Source organism: Nycticebus coucang, chromosome X (assembly GCF_027406575.1).
Source record: "Nycticebus coucang isolate mNycCou1 chromosome X, mNycCou1.pri, whole genome shotgun sequence".
In the NCBI taxonomy this organism is placed as follows: Eukaryota; Metazoa; Chordata; class Mammalia; order Primates; family Lorisidae; genus Nycticebus; species Nycticebus coucang.
This window is the reverse complement of record NC_069804.1, coordinates 78,321,982-78,348,056: the sequence shown is the minus strand read 5'-3', so window position 1 is coordinate 78,348,056 and position 26,075 is coordinate 78,321,982. Positions and strand designations below refer to the sequence as shown.

General features: G+C 41.2%; 1 protein-coding gene across 6 annotated transcripts in view; it reads right to left on the bottom strand.

Annotated features, from left to right (window-relative positions):
- DLG3 (discs large MAGUK scaffold protein 3) overlaps window positions 1-26,075 on the bottom strand; it is a 69,968-nt gene that overhangs the window by 18,327 nt on the left and 25,566 nt on the right. For all 6 annotated transcript variants that reach the window (XM_053579937.1, XM_053579938.1, XM_053579935.1 and 3 more), the window contains one exon: window positions 8,276-8,390. In XM_053579937.1, the coding sequence (XP_053435912.1) occupies window positions 8,276-8,390 (115 nt within the window). The remainder of the gene's footprint in view (window positions 1-8,275; window positions 8,391-26,075) is intronic.

Sequence of the window (26,075 nt, the reverse complement as noted above, 5' to 3'; positions counted from 1 at the left end):
GTAAATTACAAAATTATACTTAGTAGTTTTTTTAAAAAATACTACCTTTCTAGGATCTTTAAGAAGTACACTGCACTGTAGCTGTCTAGCAGTGACAGTCTCTCTTAGAAACAGCCTGGAATCCTAATAAAGTGACAGAGTTTGTCATCTTCTTATAAAAGCCTCATTTCAGGCCTGGTAAGAGGAAGAAAGAGTGCCTTTCTCGGCAACACTGACATCTCTCCCTCTCCTTCCTATGCTTAGGGCAAGCACTAGAGATAGTCAAGGAAGATACTGCCCCTTTCGAATCAGATTGAACCACTGTCCCAGAACTGAAATCCCACTCTTAAAAGACCCAGATGACTCAGCAACCAACCATTTCAACCCCATTCAAAAAGAGAGTAAACAGGAATAAAGGAAGCAAAACCTAGCTATCTCCAGACACCTAAAGAAAGGCCATAATTAACTACCTGCCACCCTGGTCTCATATACGCATCCATACACACACACACACACACACACACACACACACATGCATGTGCAGTGTGTCAGATTATCTGACGAGATGGTGTGTTGGGAGAATAGAGCCTCAGAAACCCAGGCCAGTGCAGTGGCTCAAGCCTGTAATCCTAGCATTCTGGGAGGGTGAGGCAGGAGTACTGCTTGAGCTCAGGAGTTCAAGACCAACCTGAACAAGAGTGAGACCCTGTTTCTACAAAACTACAAAAAATAGAAAAATCAGCTGGGCCTGGGGGCAGGCACCTATAGTCCCAGCTTTTCAGGAGGCTAAAGCAGGAGGATGACTTCAGCCCAGGAGTTTGAGGTTGCAGTGAGCTGTGATGAAGCCACCACACTCTAGCCCGGGCAACAGAGCAAGACCCTGTCTCAAGAAAAAAAAAAAAAAAGCCTCAGAAATTCGTTATTTTTTCTGAGTCTAGATAAAATAATTTCAGTGAGTTAAGGACTTAGTCAGAAGGAAACACTGTGTTATAAGAGAACAAAGATTATGGGAATATTACTATCCTCAGCCTGAAGTCACAGTGCTTAAAATACATAAAAGATGATTTGCCCCTGAATATGCTCCTCCTTAGTTATGGCCTTGTGCCTCTATGAATTCAAGGAAGAACCAGACCCTGGGTATTCCTGTAACTTTTCAAATGTTGGAGCCAGGCCAGAAAAATATTAAAGTACAGTACAAACTCCATAGTTGCTCACCTCCCTACATTGATGAGCTCCTTAAGTTGACCTAATTTTCATAGACTGGATATGCACCACATGGATGTATTAGTATAGTAGGCCTCATTCCTTATGTTGACCATTTTGTTACAGTCCCTTGGGTGGTCAACTTACAGAAGTTCTAATGTATTTAAGAGAAGGGTAAAGAATGTGGCACAGGAAAAATGCAACATGTAAAAATAAAGTGATAGTAGACAATAATGAAGCTTTCCAGAGCCATCACACCATCATGAAGAACAGATGCAATTTCCCAGGGGTCTGTGGGTCTGTGGGTTTGAGTTCCTGAGTAATCTTCAGCACTCCAGCTTTCAAGGTAGTGCTCTATCTCCCCAAGGAGAAAGCATTTCCAAAGATCTTCAAAGGTTTTTTTTAAAGAGGTGATCTTTAAAATATCCCCTAAGACATGCATGCACCCACCCATAGAGATAATGCACATGCTCTAGAGGACTTCGTTGAATCTTCCTTTCAGCCGGGCCCTTCCTGTTGGATGATAAAGCAAGAATATAATCGGCTTGAAGTGAACAGATTATTAGGCAAAAGTGTTTGTAATTCAGATTCTAAATTGTGATCCAGAGAAATCATAACCACCTGGCACAGCAACCATACTGTCTTAGTGAACCAGAATGCAAAGAGAATGGCAACTACCAAGGAAACTGGTCAAACAAGGTTTCTCTATGCAAAGCAAATAAGAGCTCAAAGGCAAGGGCTTGATTCTGAACTCGCCTAGTACCATGCCCACCTCTCTACTTGAGGCTCAAGCCATCTTTCTTGCAGAGATGTTCCGATAGCCCATCACCCCCTCAGCAATTCCTCTAAGGGGCAGTCCAAGTGTTTCCCTTCTTTGAAATCTTGCCCACTCCAAATCTCCTTCTTGTAAACCCATAACATGTACTTGGCAGCAACCTTTCTTTATGTGTATTTTCTATTTATTCCTATTTAATTCTTTTTTAATATTTCAGATTAATGAGAGTACAAACCATTAGGTTACAATATTTGCGTTTGTTAAGGTGCGTGTTGTAGTTGTTCTCCTCACCCCGGAGGTGTCTCACAATGTACCCTTACATTGTGCCTATTAGATGAGAGCTCACTAATCCCCCTCCTCCCCCCAGCTTGAATTACACTGAGTTTTTCTCTTGTGTAGGCATGTATTAGTTCGTCTACTGGCTTCATATTAGTATTGAGTACGTCAGATACTTGCTTTTCCGTTCTTGTGATACTTTACTAAAGAGAATGTTCTCCAACTCTATTCAGGTTAATGCAAAAGATGTAAAGTATCCAACTTTTTCTGGCTGAATAGTATTCCATGGTATACGTATACCACAGTTTATTGATCCATTCATGGGTTGATGGTCACTTGGGTTGAGTCCACATCTTGGCAATTGTAAACTGAGCTGCAATAAAAATTCTAGTGCAAATGTCCTTGTGACGAAATGATTTTTTTTTTGCCTTCTGGGTAGATACCTACTAATGGGATTACGGTATCAAATGGAAGGTCTATTTTGAGTTCTTTAAGGATTCTCCATACTTCTTTCCAAAGAGGCTGTATTAGTTTGCAATCCCACCAATAGTATAAAAGTGTTCCCCTCTCTCCACATTTGTGCCAGCATCTGCAGCTTCGGGATATTGCTATTTAATTCTTGCAAGGCAGTTTTATTTATTTATTTTTTAAGACAAGGTCCACTGTCACTTTGGCTAGAATGCAGTGGCATTTATCATAGCTCACTACAATTTCAAACTTCTGGGCTCAAGAGATCCTCCTGCCTGAGACTCCCAAGCAGCTAGGACTACAGGTACCCACCAACACACCCAGCTGATTTTTCTACTTTTAGTAGAGATGGGGGTCTCACTCTTGCTCAGGCTGGTCTGAAATTCCTGAGCAATCCTCCCACCTTGGCCTCCCAAAGTTCTAAGATTATAGGTATGAGCCACCATGTCTGGCCTCTTGCAAGGTTTGCTGACACTTCATATTGTATCACAAAAGTGGCAGTCCTGGGTGGCGCCTGTGGCTCAGTCGGTAAGGCACCAGCCCCATATACCGAGGGTGGCGGGTTCAAACCCAGCCCCGGCCAAACTGCAACCCAAAAATAGCCGGGCGTTGTGGCGGGCGCCTGTAGTCCCAGCTACTCGGGAGGCTGAGGCAAGAGAATTGCTTAAGCCCAGGAGTTGGAGGTTGCTGTGAGCTGTGTGATGCCACGGCACTCTACCGAGGGCCATAAAGTGAGACTCTATCTCTACTAAAAAAAAAAAAAAAGTGGAAGACCTTTAAGAAATGAAACCATCTCATGCTCTGTGTAGAATTCTGAATGTTTGTGAATGGTGGATGAGACCAGGTTATTGGGGGTGGGGAAGTCCACAGACTATCCCTCCAGTTATTCCCTAGTTACCAACCCTCAGAGGATTCTCCTACTGTATTTCCCTTCCATAGTAGCTGCGATCTAAGATACCACTTTCTTCCTTTGGCTACTAAGTATTGGATAAAGGGCACATATTATTTTAAGACTGAGCAGCCGATCCCTTGCACAGCCTGTATAAAGTATGCATAGAAAGATATAATGTAGCACTCATCAGCCCTTGAACTTAGTAAGAAACTTAAAATTTCTAGTAGCCTCTAAAAAGCAACCTAAAAGCCTGAACCCAAACACTCAGGTAGGTACAGGGTAGGTCATCACAAGAGAAGCAGATAGCAAGTTAGGCGTCCCTGGTGTACCTTGAAGAAGGGTGCACACAGAGGAGGTAAGAGCATTTTTTTCCCTTAATCTATCTCAAACTTTCAGCCTTTAGAGGGCAATTACAAAGTTAGAAAGGCATTCAAGGACGAATCAACCCACAATGAGTGACTGACTGTTCAGGGGCTCATAATACCTGCAGATGACAGGATGAACTGAGGGATTACAAATACAGGCCAGTAGTGTTTGGGAACAGGCAGTTCCAGAAGTCACTGATGCAGGAAACTCTGCCCTACTCTCTGGTAGCACTGAACACTTACATACACTGTTGTTGGCTTTTAAAAATACATATTATCATCACTCTCAAATTCTGTCAGATAGTGAAGCCTGCTAATTTTATGTAGTTGGCATTTGAATCTACTATCAAACTTTAAAGAACAAGACCAAGTTAGGGTCTGCTAAGCATGACCACTCTGGGCAAAGCACAGAGTAGGTACACAATTAATACCTGCTTATTGACAGGAAGAGCATTCTCCAGCCCTCTTTGATGTCCAAACCATGATTTCTGACATTGTTTCTTTTTCTTTTCTTTTCCTTTTTTTTTTTTTTTTTTTTGAGACAGTCTCTCACTATGTCGCCCTTGGTAGAGTGCTGTGGCATCACAGCTCACAGCAACCTCAAACTCTTGGGCTTACGTGATTCTCTTGCCTCAGCCTTCCGAGTAGCTGGGACTACAGGTACCCACTACAATGTCTGGCTATTTTTGGTTGCAGTTGTCATTGTTGTTTAGCAGGCCCGGGCTGGGCTTGAACCCGCCAGCCTCGGTGTATGTGGCTGGTGCCCTACTGACTGAGCTCCAGGGGCCGAGCCTCTGACATTGTTTCTTAAATCAAGACTACAAATACCCCAACATGATTTCCTTCCTAGAGTGGGAAGAAGACTCAGATGGAAGATGGCCATATGGGAGTACAGGACTCCCAATCGCCTGAATGCTGACCTCTGGCTGCAAAGAATACAGCCAGGCTAGCCTAAACAAATTTTCAAAAGCTATTTCTATAAGTATACCATTGATCCTCTTGGCAATCTTTGGAGGGCATTTTCTTTCCTTCACTCATTCAATAAATACATATGAGATCATCTCTTGAACCCTAACCTACCCCATGTCTTTGTACTGCCTTCACATTAGAATCACCTGAATTGAATACCTAGCCATCCAGCTCTAAGCAAGCTCAAAAGAGATATATTTCTGTGTATTTTTACAGTGGGCGAGGCAAATTCACCATCTGAGCAAAAGCCCTAGGCTGGGCAGACCAAGGGGCTGTGCTTACCCTGCTCATATATTTAAGAAATGATCCTAATATGGTGAAGGGTGGGGAAGGCTTTTTTCATTAAGTCACAGGTGACTTTAAAACCAAGCGTCATTTTTGAAATTCTGTTATCTTTACTTTATGCTCCTGTTCCCTGGTCCACAAATCCCATCTCCCCTATGGTTAGCACAGCTACAGCTCCCTTGGGTTTCACCTGCTATAGCCTCAGTGCAGCTCTAAGAGGGTACTGATTTTTTTTTTTTTTGCAGTTTTTCGTCAGGGCTGGGTTTGAACCCGCCACCTCTGGCATATGGGGCCGGTGACCTACTCCTTTGAGCCACAGGCGCTGCCTAATACTGCTTTCTTTAATACAGTTTTGTAAACCTAAGCATACCAGAGAGGGATAGATACAAAGGCAAAGGGAAGGGAAGAGAAACCTATCAGAAGGGCAAGGAACAACAAAATGAATTAGAGGTAAAATACAAACAAAAAAGTTTCCTTCACTTTAACCACTTGCTGCTCAATTCTTTCCAGGTAGACGGTAAGCTGCTGGAGGGCAGGAATCACACCTGTGCTTTACTGCTTTCCACATAGTAGGAGCTAAGGTAAGTGCAAGGTTTAGTCATTCCAGTGATACAGAAATGTCTGTTATGACACATAAAGTTATTCTTCAGTGTTCTGATCGTTTGCTAAAAACATACATTTTCAGGCCAGGTGCTATGGCTCACGCCTGTAATCTTAGCACTCTGGGAGGCCAAGGCAGGTAGATTGCTTGAGTTCAGGTTCGAAACCAGCCTCAGTGAGTGAGATCCTATCTCCACTAAAAATAGAAAAACTAGTCAGGCATTGTAGTGGGCACCTATAGTCCCAGCTACTCAGCAGGCTTAGGCAGAAGGTTCACTTGAGCCCATGAGTTTGAGCTTGCTGTGGGCTAGGCTGACACCATGGCACTCTAACCTGGGCAACAGAGTGAGACTATCTCAAAAATATATATATTTTCCAAAATTTGGTGAATCCAACTCACTGGCAGGGAATTTGTATTTTTTACTAATATTCTAGCTGATCCCTATCAGTAAGTTGGGGAAATGCTAAATGAACCACACCTGAGCAACCAGGCTCAAATTCTAGTTTTGGAACTCTTAGCTATCTAACTGGAGTCTCAGTTTTATTATCTGCAAAATGGGAATCACAACATCTACTTTGTAGAATTATTAAAAGGATTTTAAAAGCCATTCAAAGAGAATAACAAAGGTCCTGATACAGAGTAGGTATTCCTGAAGACACTGGGGAACTAGTGAAACCTTCTGAGCTTCAGCTTCAACCCCCTCTGCAACACCCAGGCAAATGGTTGCCCAGTCTCTTCTGTAATACCTTGAGTGATAAACAATATCTATTTTCCTCAGAGGATACAAATGTTATCTAGACAAGGTTAAGGGCAGATTATATAAATGGATTCACTAGAAACAGAGTCATGGTTCTTCCCTCCTTCTCAAAGTTAAACTGAATATATCCCTTGCCTGGGCCAGAGAAGGGTGTTCCTGATGGGGAGCCAATGCCCCACTCCCCCTGCCCAGGCAAGCAGAACTCTAGCACAGGATAGGCAGAGAGGGGAAATCTAAAAATAAAGCTCTTTGAAGAAACTGTCTTGCCTAAAGAGCAGCTTCCCACGCACGCTGGAGTGCCACATCTGCCGGGCTGGAAGCATAGGAACGGAACAATCCTGACCAAGTCATACAAGCATAACCCATTTTTTGGGGGGGGGCAACAGCGCATTTATCATTCTCCCCATCAGTGCTCCAGCATCTAGGCTGCAGGCTTGGAGCAAAGGCTTTAGTGACAAACAATAGGACTTTTTTTTCCCGTAGGCTAGAAAGATGACCAAGGCCTAGTCCAGCCTTCCTACCATACCCTTCATAGCAGGAAATGAGCACAGCAAAGGCTCTCAACGCAAAAGGAGTGGAGTCAAGGATTCATTTTAGAAAAGAAAGTGAAGGGTTGTAGTGGGCTTCAGGCTCAGAGATGGCATCCCTCCACTCCACTCCCTATCTCCCTGTAGTAGGGTTAGCTATTGCCATCTCACACCTTAAGGACACAGCAGTTGTCACATTGCCAGGCAACAAGCAAATGGAGTCTCCCCACCCCTAGCAGGTATCAGAGATCACTAGAAAATGTTCAACCCAAGAGTGTGTGTGATACAGCCACACACCTAAGCATTAAACACACACCATACTACTTCAGGCCCGGGAGAGTAATCATACTACCTCTTTTTCTAAGGGTTTTAACCTTGAAGAGATACCCTATACTTGCACCAAAATGTTGGGAGTTTCTCCAAGAAACAAGGCCAGAAGAAGGAAACTGTAGTGTTCATTTGGGACTCCAACTCAGGAGAATCTGATCAAGCATTATACTACACCTGAAGAGTCAGAAACTCAACTTTAAAAATATTTCAGAATAGCTTTTAGCATCAATACAGTCAATATAATATATCTGTTCCCTCCACCGCCTCTTCTTAGGGAACATACACCATCCCGTCCCATGATTCATAGTTACAGACCAATACAGGAGGGGGTGGAGGAGTTTCAGGGAATGGAAACACAATAAAACATTCAAAATGCAGCAACTTGTCAGTTCTTTGGTCTCTTAAGAGAGACCCTGTACCAGAACACTGTGATAGTCGATATGCTTAGATAAGAATCCTAAAATGTCTACTATGAATATGTGCAAGGTGATGGGGGAGGTGCCAAGTTTTCACCTTAAAGCACAGATTGTAAGCAAAGTACTTTGAACACTTGACTGATATTTGAATGCTGACTAGCAACAATCACCCAACAGTCATTTACAGTTAGAGAAAAATGTAATGCTCCCGTAGTGACCCATACTGAGTCATTCATGAGTGAAAAGGAAGCCAGCTAGCAAAAGGGAGGAGATACTGACCATAAAATACGCAACCTGAGCATACAATGAGAAGTGTTATTTTAGTACTGAGAGTACACACTCCCTACCCCACTAGTTAAACAAGAAGGGTTGGGTTGGCTCAGAGCTCTCCTTCTCTAGCACAGGGCCTGGTACTCAGAAAGGGCAACTTACCTGACATACAAGGACCTCTTCTCACTGGTTCGGAGGGACCCAGACCCAGAGCTCATGCTGCTGTTCATCATTTGTTCTCGTAAGTCATGTATCTTCGATTCAAAGCGACTATACTCTGTCAGAAAGACAAAGGAAAAGAATGAACCCAAGGAGCTACCCTGAACCTGCAAGCCAGTGGCCAAAAAGCCAGGAGGACATTTGGCTTTAAAGCAGCCAGAGCCAGCCCAGTCAATCTTTGCTTTGATAAGCAAAGTCTCTCCTCCAAGCACAGAAAGATAGACTTCCCTCCACTCCAAGAGTAATAAAAGGAAAAGAATGCACCTGAAAAGCAAGTAGCATTTGGACATGTGAAATGAAAAAAGCTCTAATATGCCTCAAAATCTCACTGAATCTTGAAAAAATAACAACTGGAAAGAGGTTCTAGTGCAACCTTTATAAATATTTAGTGCCAACACAACCACCACCAAAGGAAAGCAGATGGGAAAGTAGTCTTTCCCAAAAAGCATTTTACAGAGAACAGATGGGCCTGAGACTCAGACCATAGAGTCTGGAAAGGACCTGAGGCCATTGTACCATTGTTAGGCAAGGAAGACAGGTTTTTCAGGATGACTTTTTTTTGGTGGGGGGACATATTGGAACCCAGTACAGAGGTAAAAACAAACCTCACAACCATATGAGAATTCAAGCTCTCCTGAGTCATTTCCTTTTCAACAGACAGCCTCTTTGGCTTTAATAACAACTAAACATTAAAACATAAATTCTCCAAACCTAGGGGTCTGCTGACATCCCTCACTTCCAAAATCATCTAGTCAGTGAGATCATAAGTTCACGCCCCACCTTGTAGCCCACCGAGAACATCACAATAGCCTTATCATCCTGGAAAGATAACTACAGGTTTATGCCCAACTTAAGAAACCCTAATAAAGAGAAAATTAGCTCTAGCCATACAATATATACATATACATTTTTTTTGTTTGTTTGTTTTGTTTTTGGCCAGGGCCGGGTTTGAACCCGCCACCTTCAGTATATGGGGCTGGTGTCCTACTCCTTTGAGTCACAGGTGCTGCCCCCAATTTTTTTTTTTTTTTTTGTGAGAGTCTCACTCTGTTGCCCAGACTACAGTGTGGTGGCATCAGCCTAACTCATTGCAACCTCAAACTCCTGGCTCAAGTAATCCTCCTGTCTCAGCCTCCTGAGTAGCTAGGACTACAGATATCCATTGTGATGCCTTGCTAGTTTTTCTATTTTTAGTAGAGAGGAGGGTTTCTCTCTCAGGCTTGTGTCGAACTCCTGAGCACAAGTGATCCTCCCGCCTCTGCCTCCCAGAGTGCTAGGATTACAGGAGTTGAGCCACCACTCAGTCTAGTCATACAATTATTATAAAAAGCTTTTTATAGGGCTGCTTTGCTCTGATGTTCTCCTAGTGCATTTAAAATATGATATTCACACTTACCACACAGAAAAAATTACACATGTTCCAGGTCTATAATTACTCCAAAGATGGGGTCTACCTAAGGCTCAGGCTATGGAAATGATAGAAAACAGGCATACTTAACTGTGACAAGCTGACTTTAAAAGAAGTCAAAATGTATGAGGGGTTAAAGGTTGGGGAACTGCCTTAAAAATCAAACATACTTCCAGGAGAAAAAATTCCACAAAAGCATTTCTATGCACCATAGAGGGCTGGCAAGAAATATCTACACCTAGTCCAACTCTACAGGAAAAAACAAAACACCTGTTCCAACACCTGACACACCCCCTTTCTGAAGCAAAGCAACTTGACCTTCATCTGAGTATCCAGGGAAATGCTAAAAAGCCTAAAGGGGAGGGAATAGCATTCTAAGGACTGCAAACAGTGTCTTCTCAACAAAGCTTCTTTTTGTTCACTGTGCCATCAATGAAACCAACTGTTTAAATTCATGTGCTCTTTCATTCATAACACACTGGTGTTATAGTGATTTGTCCTCATTACCTACTACTGTCCCTGAAATCTTGGAGGGGGTTAAGTCACTGACTCATTCACCCATTAAATGATAGGGGGATAAAAGAAAGATAACATCTGGACAATGTCCCTGTTCTGAGGTTACACTGCAATGCATCAATATCAATGAGGTACCCCAACCTAAAGATAGAAGGTGGTGACCAATTTGCCATAGAAGCTCTGGACTGCCAGAAAGCACAAAAGCAGGAAGTCCAATCTACCCTTAGAGACAGACCAGCACTGGAGACAGCCCAGGCACTGGTACCACCCTGGGGCATGGCCCTCTACACTGGGAAGGGATCTTAGTACAAGGTTCCTTCTTGACCCTCTGAGGGCACCAACGAAGGGGAAAACCATGTGAGAAAAAGAGATTTATAGCAGCCCTAATTATAAATCTTGGGGAAGACAAGTAAAAGACAGAACTATGCATTAAAACGCAGAACAAAAGAATATACCAAATCTATCTTTAAACTGTTTTTCTCCTCTCAAAACTTGTTTATATATTATTCTCTTCTTTGGAATTGACTTGCCTGCTGAACTCCAACTTAGCAGCAGGTCATGGCAGTTGCTTAGTAACTACGTTTCTTTACAAATACTTCAGAAAACAACCACCAAACCACCATTTCCTCAAAACTCCTAATCCAAGGCTGATAATTCTGGGCCATGGAGCCCATTAAAAATAGACTACAGAAAAAGAGCAAAATTATTGTTTTAAGGAATCCACTTTTGTTTTTACATGTGCTACTAAGATTTCAAGTTTATTAAATTGTGTTTGTTCTTTTTTCCCTGTTCAGATGATCCCCATAGAGTTCCAGCTACTATTTGTAGAGTTACCTGATGTCCACTATGCAGAGTAGCCTTTGAATAAATGATTGTTGGATAAATTAGAAAGCTATCCAAGTCCATGCTTCTGTTCTCAAGCTAATAAACCTAATGGTTTATTTAACTGATGGCTTCCAGCTTCACTGAAGGCTTAGAAAAGTACTTAAGAAGCATCTCATTTACTTGTGTTCTGAGGTTAACTGTTGGGAGCAATTAGGATTTATGTTTTGTAAACACCCTTCTGAGATGTTAATAACCTACAAAGGGCTGCTGGTTAACAGACTTTGTATACAACAAAGGAAAAAAATCATCCTGACAAAAACTGTTTAGACTAAACATATCTAGTACTTTATCTTATTATTAGAGGTATCATTTTCCCCAAGACAAAAGCTTCACTTAAAAAAACATTTGTGGGCCAGGGGCACTCACACCTGTAATGCTAGCACTTGGGGAAGCTGAGGTAGGAGGATCACTTAAGGCTACGTGTTTCAGACCAGCCTGGGCAAGATATTGAGACACCATCTCTATCAAAAATAAGAAAAATTAGCTGGGTGTGGTGGCACACACCTTTATGTCCAGCTACTCAGGAGGCTGAGCCCAGGAGTACAAGGTTGAAGTGAGCTATGATCACGTCACTGCACTTCAGCCTGTCTCTCTCTCTTTTAAAAATCTATCTCACTTCACAACTAGCCAAGGCCCCTCCTTCCTTTCTATTAATAACTAAAAGCCATCATAGTCTTCACTCAAGGGCATCTCGTAGGCTAAAGTTACTGCCTAGGAAGCCCAACTGACCAGCCTCTAACCCAAAGGGTCTACTTCAAAGAAGCAACATTTATTACTGAAATCTCAGGTCTACCAAACTGTGCATTATTAACTTTTTTTTCCATTCTGTTGAACCCAATCACTAGTGACCCACAAAGATATCAGTGAGTCATTCCTAGCTCGCTTTTGCCAGTTGCTAACTACAAAAAAAAAAGAAAGAAATGGGAGGGGGCACAATCAGACGTCAATACCAAAACTAGGTTTCTCATTGACCACCCGAAGTACCTCTAAAAGATCAAGATTTTAAACCTCACTCCAGACACACAGAATCAGGACCTACAGAGGCCAAGACCTAGGAAGCTGAAATTTAATAAGCATCAAGGTGATTCTGAAGATACCTGATAAAGTTTGAAACTGACAGTCCTGACTTATACAAGTGAGTTTTGTTTTGTTAGTTCAAAGAAAAGATTCTTTAGTGTATGTTAAAAGGAAGGCAGGGCAAGAGGGTTGGGAAGCTCTCAAAAAATTGGGCAATACAACTGCAAATCCCATAGGAAAGTCAAGTGCTAAAAAGCCACAAACCTATGTGCTTTCACAGAAAGCTGATGAGTTAACTTTTTTAAAACTACAAAAGTAACACAATTTTTAAAAAGTCTTTTAACTTTTTTCATTCTTTCTTTCTTTTTTTTTTTTTTTTTTTGAGACAGAGTCTCACTTTCTTGCCCCAGGTAGAGTGCCATGGCATCATAGCTCACAACCTCAAATTCTTGGACTCAAGTGATTCTCTTGCCTCAGCCTCCGAAGGAGCTGGGACTACAGGTGCCCACCACAATGTCCGGCTATTTTTCAGAGACAGGGTCTCACTCTTGCTCTGGCTGGTCTCAAACTATGAGCTCAAGTGATCCACCCACCTCAGCCTCCCAGAGTGATGGGATTACAGGCAAGAGCCAACCAGGCCTTTAATTTTTTCTTTAAACATTTCTGTATCATCCCCATCCCACTACCCAGAAGTAACAATTGTTGGCATTTTTAGTATGTATCCTTCCAGAGTTACTTCCATACATACATACATACATAAAAAGAAAATCAAAATCTCAGGGCCACCCCCCAACTCCTTATGCAAAAGGCCTGAGGCATCTGTGAAGAACTGGCCCTACAGATTACTCATTAAGGAAATTTCCCTGCTGACCTCCCATAAGCAAGGACAAGCAAACTGTAACCATGTCTAGCACCTAAAATTAAAGCATTAACAATGAATTACAAGTTTTTCTTTACAAAACTGGAGACACACAGAATCAGACATTCTTCTACCCACCCAGAGACATGTACATAATTGCTGTTTCCTCCACTCCCTTTCCCCCTTCTATCATTTCCCTTATTTTAGGAAAATGTAGATTTCTTGGCCTCACAAGAATGTAACCACTTTGCTTCATGGGTGCACATCCTCCTGCCTTTCTTCCTCCTATCTGCCTAAATGCTGAAGATTTCAACTTTTCAGAAAAACAGCCACAGCTTTGCCTGCAGTTTGTATTTGTCCCAGGTGCATCTTCAACTTTGGCTTGATAAACATCCATTTACTGAGATTTTTGCCTCACTTATGAATCAACACATATATTGTTTATACTGTATACATGCAGTAACAACTCACACGCATACTTTTTTCAGCCTCTGATACGTCATGAAAACCCATCCATGTCAGTACACTGAGATTGACCTTCTTTTTAATAGTTGCATAATATTCCACATTAAGGGCTAGATCACAATTTATTTGGTCATATCCCAACTGATGCACATTTAAATTGTTTATAATTCTTAATATTACAATCAATACTGCATTGAATACTAATATGAGCATTTCTATAGCACAGATTACTGGAAAGGAAACTGCAAGGTCAAACTATATGCACATTAAAATTTGAATTGCGTATGGGGGCAAGACATGATTGCAAGAGGGACTTTACCTAACAATTGCAATCAGTGTAACCAGGCTTATTGTACCCTCAATGAATCCCCAACAATAAAAAAAAAAAAAAAAAAAAAAAAAATTTGAATTGTGGCTCGGCACCCATAGCTTAATGGTTAGGGCACCGGCCGGGACTGGTGGGTCCAAACCCAGCCCAAGGCCTGTTAAAAAACAACAATGACAACTACAACAAAGTGTTTGGCAGACTCCTGTAGTCCAAGCTACTTGGAGGCTAAGACAAGAGAATCTTTTAAGCTCAAGAGTCTGAGGTTGCTGTGAGTCGTGATGCCACAGCACTCTACCAAGGGCAACATAGTGAGACTTGGTCTCAAAAACAAAAAAAAAGAAATTGATAGTCCCAGCTACTTGGGAGGTTGAGGCAAGAGAATCACCTAAGCCCAGGAACTGGAGGTTGCTGTGAGCTGTGTGATGCCACGGCACTCTCGCGAGGGTGATAAAGTGAGGCTCTGTCTCTACTAAAAAAAAAAAAAAAAAAGGAGGCGGAGCAAGATGGCAGCCGAGTAACAGCTTCCTTGCATCTGGGCACCGTGAGTCTGGGGAGATAGGACTCCAGGCATCTCTGGCTGGTGGAAACTGCCTATCATCACTCCTATGAAGATACAGGGAGTCAGCGAGAGACTTCTGGACCCCAAGAGGAGGACTAAAACAGTGGAAAACCGGCAAGTGGTCGCGTGTGTTCAATCCGTCTAAACCCGCCCACAACTGTAAGTTCAGTAGCAGCGAGACTGCAAACCAGTAATGCCTTACCTGTGAACTATTTTGATGTTCTTGGACTTGGCACTGAGTTGAACTGCCTTGGGGAAGGCCTGAGCGGGAGTGCGGAGAACTTTGACCGTTGTCTAGGGCCCCAGTCTGAGCCGCTGAGCCAGACGGAGCTAATAGTGTTTGGCGGTGGGTCACACGGATCCATTGTCAGTGATCTGCCCCGGCAAGCCCCGCCCTCAGGGTCGCAGAGCTACAAACGGGTGGGAGCTGGTAACCCAGCAACCAAGTAGCCTAAGGGTGGGGTTTGAGCCGCCTTGCAGCCCTAACCCTCAGGGGCAGAGTGAGACCGGTTTTGGCACACTGAGTAAGTGGATAGCCACTTCAGCAGCGATTCAAGCGAGAAAGCTGGGAAAGCTTCTGCTCAGCAAGTTTACAAGTTCAAAGTGCCTTTTAAGTAGGCTGAAGAGAGATTTAGGGTGTCTACCTGCTGGGGTTTGAGAAATCAGCAGCCTCCAGTCGTATCAGAACTGTGACTAACAACTCATACCCCAGAAGACCACGTGTTGCCCAGACAATATTCAATAACATATACAAACTGCTTTGTTTTTGGTTCTGTATTTTTTTCTTTTTTTTTTTTTTATTTGGTTGTTTTTTTTGTTTCTTTATTTTGACGTTGCCGATGTTCTTTTGTTTTTTTAATTTCAATCTTTTCCACACAGATCCCTTTTTCTTTCTCAATTTTCCTAGTTTAATTATAATTTCCCATTGCTGCCTTTTTTAATAACTTCAACTTCATTTTTGCTAGTGTTTCTACCGATATAATTTGGTTTTTCACCCAATTTTATCCCCGTAAAGTTTTCTGTTTGCTTCTTTTGGTTTGATTTATAGCATTTTTGTCTTTCCTCTCTACTTGGTGGAGGTGGGGTACTGTGTCTGATCAGGTTAGCAAAGAGCTGCTGACCTCAAGGGAACCACCCCACTGGGCACCCCCAGAAGGTGGGGTTTTTTAAGGTTGTGTCAAAGTACCCTACTGTACACCTATATTGCCCTGCCTCCCTCTTTCTGTGCCTCTCTTCTTTTTGTCAATATTCCTTATACCCACCCCCTCTCCTTTCTCTATCTTTCTTTTTTTTCTTATCACTCGGTCCTCCTTTCTTTCATCCCCTTTTTTTGCTCTTCAACCTTCTCACCCTTCTGGTCCTGTAACCCTTAGTCCACAGGCACAAGAACTTAAAGAGCAAGAGGAAGTGAAAGGAAAATTAGGGCAAGGAAACAGATAAAAGAAACCACTCATGAGGAAGAATCAGCAGAAAACTCCAGGCAACATGAAGAACCAGTCTAGAACAACCCCACCAAGGGACCATGAGGTAGCTACTGCAGATGATTCCACCAGTATAGAAATGTTAGGAATGACAGAAAGGGAATTTAGAATACACATCTTGAAAACAATGAAAGAAATGATGGAAACAATGAAGGAAATTGGTAATAAAGTGGAAAATAACCAAAAGGAAATCCAAAAACAGAATCAAATAAGAGATGAACGATATGAAGAATATAAAAAGGATATAGCAGACCTGAAGGAACTGAAACAGTCAATTAGGGAACTTAAAGATACAATGGAAAGTATCAGCAACAGGTTAGACCATGCAGAAGAAAGAATTTCAGAGGTAGAAGACAAAGTTCTTGAGATAACTCAGATAGTAAAAGAGACAGAAAAGAAGAGAGAGAAAGCAGAACGTTCACTGTCAGAATTATGGGACTTTATGAAGCGTTCCAACATACGAGTTATAGGAATTCCAGAAGGGGAAGAAGAATGCCCCAGAGGAATGGAAGCCATACTAGAGAATATTATAAAAGAAAATTTCCCAAGCATCACCAAAGAGTCTGACACACTGCTTTCAGAGGGATATCGGACCCCGGGTCGCCTCAACTCTAACCGAGCTTCTCCAAGACACATTGTGATGAACCTGTCCAAAGTCAAGACAAAAGAAAAGATTCTGCAAGCTGCCAGGAGTAAGTGCCAGTTGACCTACAGGGACAAATCCATCAGAGTTACCGCAGACTTCTCTAATGAAACTTTCCAAGCAAGAAGACAATGGTCATCTACCTTTAATCTACTTAAACAGAACAATTTTCAGCCCAGAATTCTGTACCCTGCTAAGCTAAGCTTCAAAATTGACGGAGAAATCAAATCATTTACAGACATACAAACATTGAGGAAATTCGCCACAACAAGACCAGCTCTACAGGAAATACTTCAACCTGTTCTGCACACTGACCACCACAATGGATCAGCAGCAAAGTAAAAACTCAGAAATCAAAGGACAGAACCTAACCTCCACACTGATGCAAAAGACAAAACTAAGCAATGGACTCTCACAAAATAAGACGAATAGAATATTACCACACTTATCAATTATCTCAATAAATGTTAATGGCTTGAATTCCCCACTGAAGAGACATAGATTGGCTGACTGGATTAAAAAACACAAGCCATCCATTTGCTGTCTGCAAGAAACACACCTGGCTTCAAAAGACAAATTAAAGCTCCGAGTCAAGGGTTGGAAGACAATTTTTCAGGCAAATGGAATTCAGAAGAAAAGAGGAGTTGCAATCTTATTTTCAGATACATGTGGATTTAAAGCAACTAAAGTCAAAAAAGACAAAGATGGTCACTTTATATTGGTCAAGGGAAAACTACAACAAGAAGACATTTCAATTCTAAATATTTATGCACCCAATTTAAATGCTCCCAGATTCCTGAAGCAGACCTTACTCAGTCTGAGCAATATGATATCTGATAATACCATCATAACAGGGGACTTTAACACACCTCTTACAGAGCTGGACAGATCCTCTAAACAGAAATTGAACAAAGATGTAAGAGATTTAAATGAGACCCTAGAACAACTATGCTTGCTAGACGCATATAGAACACTCCACCCCAAAGATAAAGAATATACATTCTTCTCATCACCCCATGAAACATTCTCCAAAATTGATCATATCCTGGGACACAAAACAAATATCAACAGAATCAAAAGAATTGAAATTTTACCTTGTATCTTTTCAGACCATAAGGCACTAAAGGTGGAACTCAACTCTAACAAAAATGCTCAAGCCCACCCAAAGGCATGGAAATTAAACAATCTTCTGTTGAATAACAGATGGGTGAAGGAAGAAATAAAACAGGAAATCATTAACTTCCTTGAGCATAACAACAATGAAGACACAAGCTACCAAAACCTGTGGGATACTGCAAAAGCAGTTTTGAGAGGAAAATTCATCGCTTTAGATGCCTACATTCGAAAAACAGAAAGAGAGCACATCAACAATCTCACAAGAGATCTTATGGAATTGGAAAAAGAAGAACAATCTAAGCCTAAACTCAGTAGAAGAAAAGAAATATCCAAAATCAAATCAGAGATCAATGAAATTGAAAATAAAAGAATCATTCTGAAAATTAATGAAATAAGGAGTTGGTTTTTTGAAAAAATAAATAAAATAGATAAACCATTGGCCAGACTAACGAGAAATAGAAAAGTAAAATCTCTAATAACCTCAATCAGAAACGATAAAGGGGAAATAACAACTGATCCCACAGAGATACAAGAGATCATCTCTGAATACTACCAGAAACTCTATGCCCAGAAATTTGACAATCTGAAGGAAATGGATCAATATTTGGAATCGCACCCTCTCCCTAGACTTAGCCAGGATGAAATAGACCTTCTGAACAGACCAATTTCAAGCACTGAGATCAAAGAAACAATAAAAAAGCTTCCAACCAAAAAATGCCCTGGTACAGATGGCTTCACTCCAGAATTCTATCAAACCTTCAAGGAAGAGCTTATTCCTGTACTGCAGAAATTATTCCAAAAAACTGAGGAAGAAGGAATCTTCCCCAACACATTCTATGAAGCAAACATCACCCTGATACCAAAACCAGGAAAAGACCCAAACAAAAAGGAGAATTTCAGACCAATCTCACTCATGAACATAGACGCAAAAATTCTCAACAAAATCCTAGCCAATAGATTACAGCTTATCATCAAAAAAGTCATTCATCATGATCAAGTAGGCTTCATCCCAGGGATGCAAGGCTGGTTTAACATACGCAAGTCTATAAACGTTATCCACCATATTAACAGAGGCAAAAATAAAGATCACATGATCCTCTCAATAGATGCAGAAAAAGCATTTGATAAAATCCAGCATCCTTTTCTAATTAGAACTCTGAAGAGTATAGGCATAGGTGGCACATTTCTAAAACTGATTGAAGCTATCTATGACAAACCCACAGCCAATATTTTACTGAATGGAGTAAAACTGAAAGCTTTTCCTCTTAGAACTGGAACCAGACAAGGTTGTCCTCTGTCACCTTTACTATTCAACATAGTGCTGGAAGTCTAGCCAATACAATTAGGCAAGACAAGGAAATAAAGGGAATCCAAATGGGAGCAGAGGAGGTCAAACTCTCCCTCTTTGCTGACGACATGATCTTATACTTAGAGAACCCCAGAGACTCAACCACAAGACTCCTAGAAGTCATCAAAAAATACAGTAATGTTTCAGGATATAAAATCAATGTCCACAAGTCAGTAGCCTTTGTATACACCAATAACAGTCAAGATGAGAAGCTAATTAAGGACACAACTCCCTTCACCATAGTTTCAAAGAAAATGAAATACCTAGGAATATACCTAACGAAGGAGGTGAAGGACCTCTATAAAGAAAACTATGAAATCCTCAGAAAGGAAATAGCAGAGGATATTAACAAATGGAAGAACATACCATGCTCATGGATGGGAAGAATCAACATTGTTAAAATGTCTATACTTCCCAAAGCTATCTACCTATTCAATGCCATTCCTATCAAGGTACCTACATCGTACTTTCAAGATTTGGAAAAAATGATTCTGCGTTTTGTATGGAACCGGAAAAAACCCCGTATAGCTAAGGCAGTTCTCTGTAACAAAAATAAAGCTGGGGGCATCAGCATACCAGATTTTAGTCTGTACTACAAAGCCATAGTGGTCAAGACAGCATGGTACTGGCACAAAAACAGAGACATAGACACTTGGAATCGAATTGAACACCAAGAAATGAAACTAACATCTTACAACCACCTAATCTTTGATAAACCAAAGAAGAACTTACCTTGGGGGAAAGACTCCCTATTCAATAAATGGTGTTGGGAGAACTGGATGTCTACATGTAAAAGACTGAAACTGGACCCACACCTTTCCCCACTCACAAAAATTGATTCAAGATGGATAAAGGACTTAAATTTAAGGCATGAAACAATAAAAATCCTCAAAGAAAGCATAGGAAAAACACTGGAAGATATTGGCCTGGGGGAAGACTTCATGAAGAAGACTACCAGGGCAATTGCAACAACAACAAAAATAAACAAATGGGACTTCATTAAACTGAAAAGCTTCTGTACAGCTAAGGACACAATAACCAAAGCAAAGAGACAACCTACACAATGGGAAAGGATATTTGCATATTTTCAATCAGACAAAAGCTTGATAACCAGGATCTATAGAGAACTCAAATTAATCCACATGAAAAAAGCCAACAATCCCTTATATCAATGGGCAAGAGACATGAATAGAACTTTCTCTAAAGATGACAGACGAATGGCTAACAAACACATGAAAAAATGTTCATCATCTCTATATATTAGAGAAATGCAAATCAAAACAACCCTGAGATATCATCTAACCCCAGTGAGAATGGCCCACATCACAAAATCTCAAAACTGCAGATGCTGGCGTGGATGTGGAGAGAAGGGAACACTTTTACACTGCTGGTGGGACTGCAAACTAGTACAACCTTTCTGGAAGGAAGTATGGAGAAACCTCAAAGCACTCAACCTAGACCTCCCATTCGATCCTGCAATCCCATTACTGGGCATCTACCCAGAAGGAAAAAAATCCTTTTATCATAAGGACACTTGTACTAGACTGTTTATTGCAGCTCAATTTACCATTGCCAAAATGTGGAAACAGCCTAAATGCCCACCAACCCAGGAATGGATTAACAAGCTGTGGTATATGTATACCATGGAATACTATTCAGCTATTAAAAAAAATGGAGACTTTACATCCTTCGTATTGACCTGGATGGAAGTGGAAGACATTATTCTTAGTAAAGCATCACAAGAATGGAGAAGCATGAATCCTATGTACTCAATCTTGATATGAGGACAATTAATGACAATTAAGGTCATGGGGGGGGGGAAGCAGAAAGAGGGATGGAGGGAGGAGGGTGGGGCCTTGGTGTGTGTCACACTTTATGGGGGCAAGACATGATTGCAGGAGGGACTTTACCTAACAATTGCAATCAGTGTAACTGGCTTATTGTACCCTCAATGAATCCCCAACAATAAAAAAAAAAAAAAAAAGAAAAAAAAAAAATTGAATTGCTTGGCCAGGCTCAGTGGCTCATGCCTATAATCCTAGCACTCTAGGAGGCCGAGGCAGGTGGATTGCCTGAGCTCACAGGTTTGAAACCTGCCTAAGCCACAGTAAGACCTCTTAAGACCTCATCTCTTAAAGAATAATAAAAAAAAAAAACTGAATTGTCACTACCAAATTCAACCCAAACATTCTGAAACCTTTGTTACTGTAAACATGGATAAACTGTTATTTAAAACTTCCAGCAGCTTTTCTGTTTCTGAAGAAGTGGAGGCAGAATTTACCTTTGAGGACAGATTAATCCTCTGTTCAGAGAAAAACACTTTACTGAGCTTTTTGGTTGCATAAAAGTAAGGTCAAATATTTTATTCTGGAATGGACAAAGACAAAGAGGAGCTAAAATGTTCTCTAATGGAAAAGGCTGTTCTAGTGGGTGGAGTTGCTGGTTCTCCAGGTTAGGCTTCAGCTCACAGGTCATCTTACTCTCCCTTTCTCCGACATTCTTCCTCAACTCAGGGTTTTAGTCCTCCAGCTATACGATACTGTATCTATCCACCCCACCACTAGAAAACCAAACTTTTCTTATTCATGCCAAAATCCCCATTACTGTTGTGAAGTAAAATAAAACCTCAAGGTTCCCCCCTAACGGCTAACTGACTGGACCCTCTCTTAGCCAACGGGATCCCCTAAAACTGAGTTTCTAGCCATGGGAAAGGAGATTAGACATGCCTCATCATGTCTTCCTCCCTCCTGTGACTTATTACCAGGCCTAAGGCTATGCAAGACATACCAGCAGGTCCTCAATATACACAACAAACCAGCAGAGTCTGGCCATAGGTCTGGTAGTTTGTCTCTGATTAACAGACCCTTATCTTAATTCAAGCATTCCTTTTTGCTGACTACTGGTCTATTAGACAAAGCCTAACTCTTTTAGCCAAGTGTTAGCTAAAGAACCTTTAAGCCGACTTCTAACCTTTAAGTCCCCACTTTGAGATATCCCACCTTTTTGGCCCAAATCAATATATTCCTTCCACATATTGATTTATGACTTTACCTGCTAAAATTCATAAAACCAAACTGTAACCCCACCATGAGTCCACTTGCTCAAGGTTTCTTGGGCACGGCTCCAGGTCATGGCCCTCAAATTTGGCTCAAAATAAACCTCTTTAAAATTATTCTATAGAATATGGCTTCTTTTCCCTAGACACTATAAATGGCACCCCCCCTTTCCCCTGCACATAACCTGTGTATTTCCTTAAGTTTTGCCAATGTTTCTTCCTAATTGTTTCTCAGTCCACCTCTAACTTTCACTGCCATTGCTTTACTGTTGATTTTGCCTCTTAATCTTCTCTGAACTGTTTTATCTCTGCCTCAATACCCCTTGCTTTGATGTCATCTCTTGTCTGGGCCACTGCTACATTGCCCTAATTGGTCTTCATCCCCAACGCTTTCCAAACTCAAATCCATCTTAGATTATTTGAAAAGCTCTCCTACCTAGTATCTACAATAACTCAATAGCAACGAAAGAATTTTACTTTACTATCCCAATTAAACTTTCAAGGACTGATACAACCATCCTCCCATCACACCCAGTCTATCTATCCCATCTCTCAGTTACATAGGTCCTCTTTTTTTCTTTCTTTCCTCCTTTTTAAAAATAGTGCCAACGTGCAAGAGTAACACCAGTCATCTTTTGAGCTAGCCTGCTTGGAACCTTTGAACACAACTTGTTCAGTTCTGTTATTCCCTGCTTGTGGAATTTTCTTGCCTGACAGTGAACATCCTTTATATCCTTCACCAACTTCCTTTCTTCAGCCCAGAAGTTATGTTCATTTACTTATTCATTCAAATATTTACTGCATGTCTACTGTGTGTCAGGCACGGTGCTAGCTGCTGGGAATATAACAGTAATCAAAATGGTGCCTAGAAATTATAATCACAAAACAACTATTTAATTACAATTTAAATTACAACTATGATAACTGCTATGAAGAAAATGCTAAGGACTAACAGAGTGACCTAACTTACTGTGGAGGGGAATGGGGTACAACTAAGGTTTCCCTGAGGAAGTGACATTTAAGCTGAGTCTAGGGAAAGGGGGTGATGGTAAATACAGTAATCCAGACAGAATGAACAGTATTATGAAAGGGACACAAAATGTGTAGAACACAGGAAAGTCAGGCGATAATGACAAGAGATCAGTCTAAGCGGTAGGCAAGGGTCACATCATCTAAGGCCTTGTAATCCATGATAAGGATATTTACTTTTATCCTGAAAGTAACAGAAATAAGCCATTGAAAGATTCTGAGAAAAGAAACATGATCAAGTATGCGTGTTACTTTGGCTACTGTGGTGTCTTACATCATCTAGATTTAAGTTTCTTGACAGAAAATGATCATGCTTTCTATTTTTGTTTATCTCACACAGCCCTTAGTAAACCCTGCTCTTACAGCATCCAAACCAGCTAGCCCTCCAGCCTCTGCTCAAACATGCCCAAAGCTAGGGAGCGCTCTAATTCTAAATTATTAGACAACACTACTCAAAAGAAAATTCTGGAGTTGAGGGCCATCTCTTTTGTCAGCTGGTCCTAATTTTATGCCTAAGACAGCACAAAAGATGATCGGTTCTCATCTCCATAACAGTGTGAAGGAACAGTTAAAAGAAGGTGGAAGACCTTAGCTGGAAAAAAGTGGAGCAGGTTCCAAAATCACAGAATAAAATGGAGTAGAAGGCAGAGTGCAAATAGTGGAAGGGGAAGTGATAGTAGGTTGGGAGCCAGATACTAAGAGATTAAGATAGGACTTTTCTTTGTAGGCAATGAGAACTGCTACTAAGTGTTTAAATAGAAAAGTGATACAATTAGAACTAAGTTTGGGCAAAAATTATTCTGGGAGTGTAATATAGACTGGAAGACAGAGGGAGAGAGAACAGAGACTAAGAAGCTATTCTACTAGCGCAGATCAAAGCCATTATACTAACACAGATACTACTGGCATATTATAAAAGGCCTGACAGAGTATGAAGGCAATGATAGAAAGGGACGAGAATCAAGAAATATGTTAGAGCTAGAAAAGAGAAAACTAACATCTGATTGGATGTAGGGCAAGAAAGGACCAAAGGAAAAGGATCTAAGCTTTGTCCTAAGAGACAAGGAAAAAGTGGGATATCAGCCATAACAGAGAATGATCATCAGGTCCTCAAAATGTTATCTCTTCTCCAGGCTAAATATCGTTACTTCCTTAAGTATTCTTCATCTAACATAGGTTCCAGATCCTCCACTACCTCTCCATTTTTAAATCTAGTGCTCAGAATTTGTGGTGATATCATTTCCTTTACTAAACTATAAGTTCCTTGATGTGGTTTTTATTTCCTTCTCAAAGTAAATTTACAGTACAGTGGTCTGCACCCCTGTTGAGTCAACAAACATTCACTGAATGTGCTAACTGGATATAGAGATCTGAGAGGACAAACCTGGAGTCTGTAATTCTTAAATTCTGGCTCCTTAGACAAATGTAAGAGAAAAGAATATAAACTTTCTCCTTCTGGACGGCGCCTGTGGCTCAAGGAGTAGGGCGCCAGTCCCATATGCCAGAGGTGGCGGGTTCAAACCCAGCCCCGGACAAAAACCACAAAAAAAAAAAAAAAAACTTTCTCCTTCTACCCACCCAAACATGCTAAAAACTGACCAATACTGACCAAACTGACCACAAACCACTTCTGTAAAACACTAACATTGCCAGGGGTTCCAAAATATAAGTTAATTGCCCAAGAAAGCATCAAAGGGGCCTGAAACTATCATGTTCACTATTGTGAAACTAGACACACACCCAGGCCTCTAAATCCATCTTTCCTCTTAAGATTTGTTTTCAAATCTATCTACCTTCCCAATGACAGAAATATTATCTTCTAAGAATAAAAAATGACATTTATTTTTAATTTGGAAAAGCTGAAAGGTGCTCAGTTTATCAACCTATATTAAGTTCCTTTGGTCCTATTTGATTATAGGCAGGAAAATGTTAGAGACAGGAAACAAATGGCAGCAACAAAGGGCACTTACTCTGCATGCAGTATTGACTAACAATGATTTGAATGAAGATATAAAAGGGAAAAGCTTTTCCCTTTAATAGAGAATAAAAGCCATATCTATCAGATTGAGAAATGACAACACTGGGGAGACAAGTGGATGACAGACTTCAGACACATAGATGTGACAGGTAAAAGCAATGAGAAGATGCAAATAAAAATAAAGTAAAATAGGCAGCACCCATAGCTCAGTGAGTAGGTCACAGGCCACATACACTGAGGCCAGCGGGTTCGAGCCCAGCCCAGGCCTGCTAAAAAACAAAGACAACTGCAATAAAAAAATAGCTGGACATTGTGGCGGGCACCTGTAGTCCCAGCTACTCAGGAGGCTGAGGCAAGTGAATCGCTTATGCCCAGGAGTTTGAGGTTGCTGTAAGCTGTGATGCCACAGCTCTCTAACAAGCGCAACATAGTGAGACTCTGTCTCAAATTGAATAAATATATAAATAAATAAATAAAGTAAAATAGAGAAGGTCATTTTGACCTTTAGTCCCCACATGAATACTGAATAGGAAAGACATGATTGAATAATAGCTCATATTTTGGTTGCCGAAAAACTCAAAATAAATGAACAGCTCCCCAGAAAGCTCATTCAGTCTTATGGAAGTGCAGGCATTCAAATCTCATACTCAGACAGCCCTGATTTTCCATTGCTGAGCTGCCCTGAGGGTCAAAGCAATCACCAATTGTGAAAAATAACAGAAGCAGCTGAAGTGAAGTAACAACCTCAGAAGAGAGTGACAGATTTTGATGAGTATGAATTGTGATTTAGGTTTCTATAGTTGACTTTGGAGTATAAACCCTCAGGATGTGTCAGAATTACAAAACTCTGTCCCAACACTATGGCTCATGTTTGCAAAAGAAATGGATGGAGCTGGGGTGGCCGCCTGTGGCTCAGTGAGTAGGGCACTGGCCCCGTATACTGAGGGTGGTACCGAGCCCCGGCCAAACTGCAACAACATCAAAAAAATAGCCGGGCATTGTGACGGGTGCCTGTAGTCCCAGCTACACGGGAAGCTGAGGCAAGAGAATTGCCTA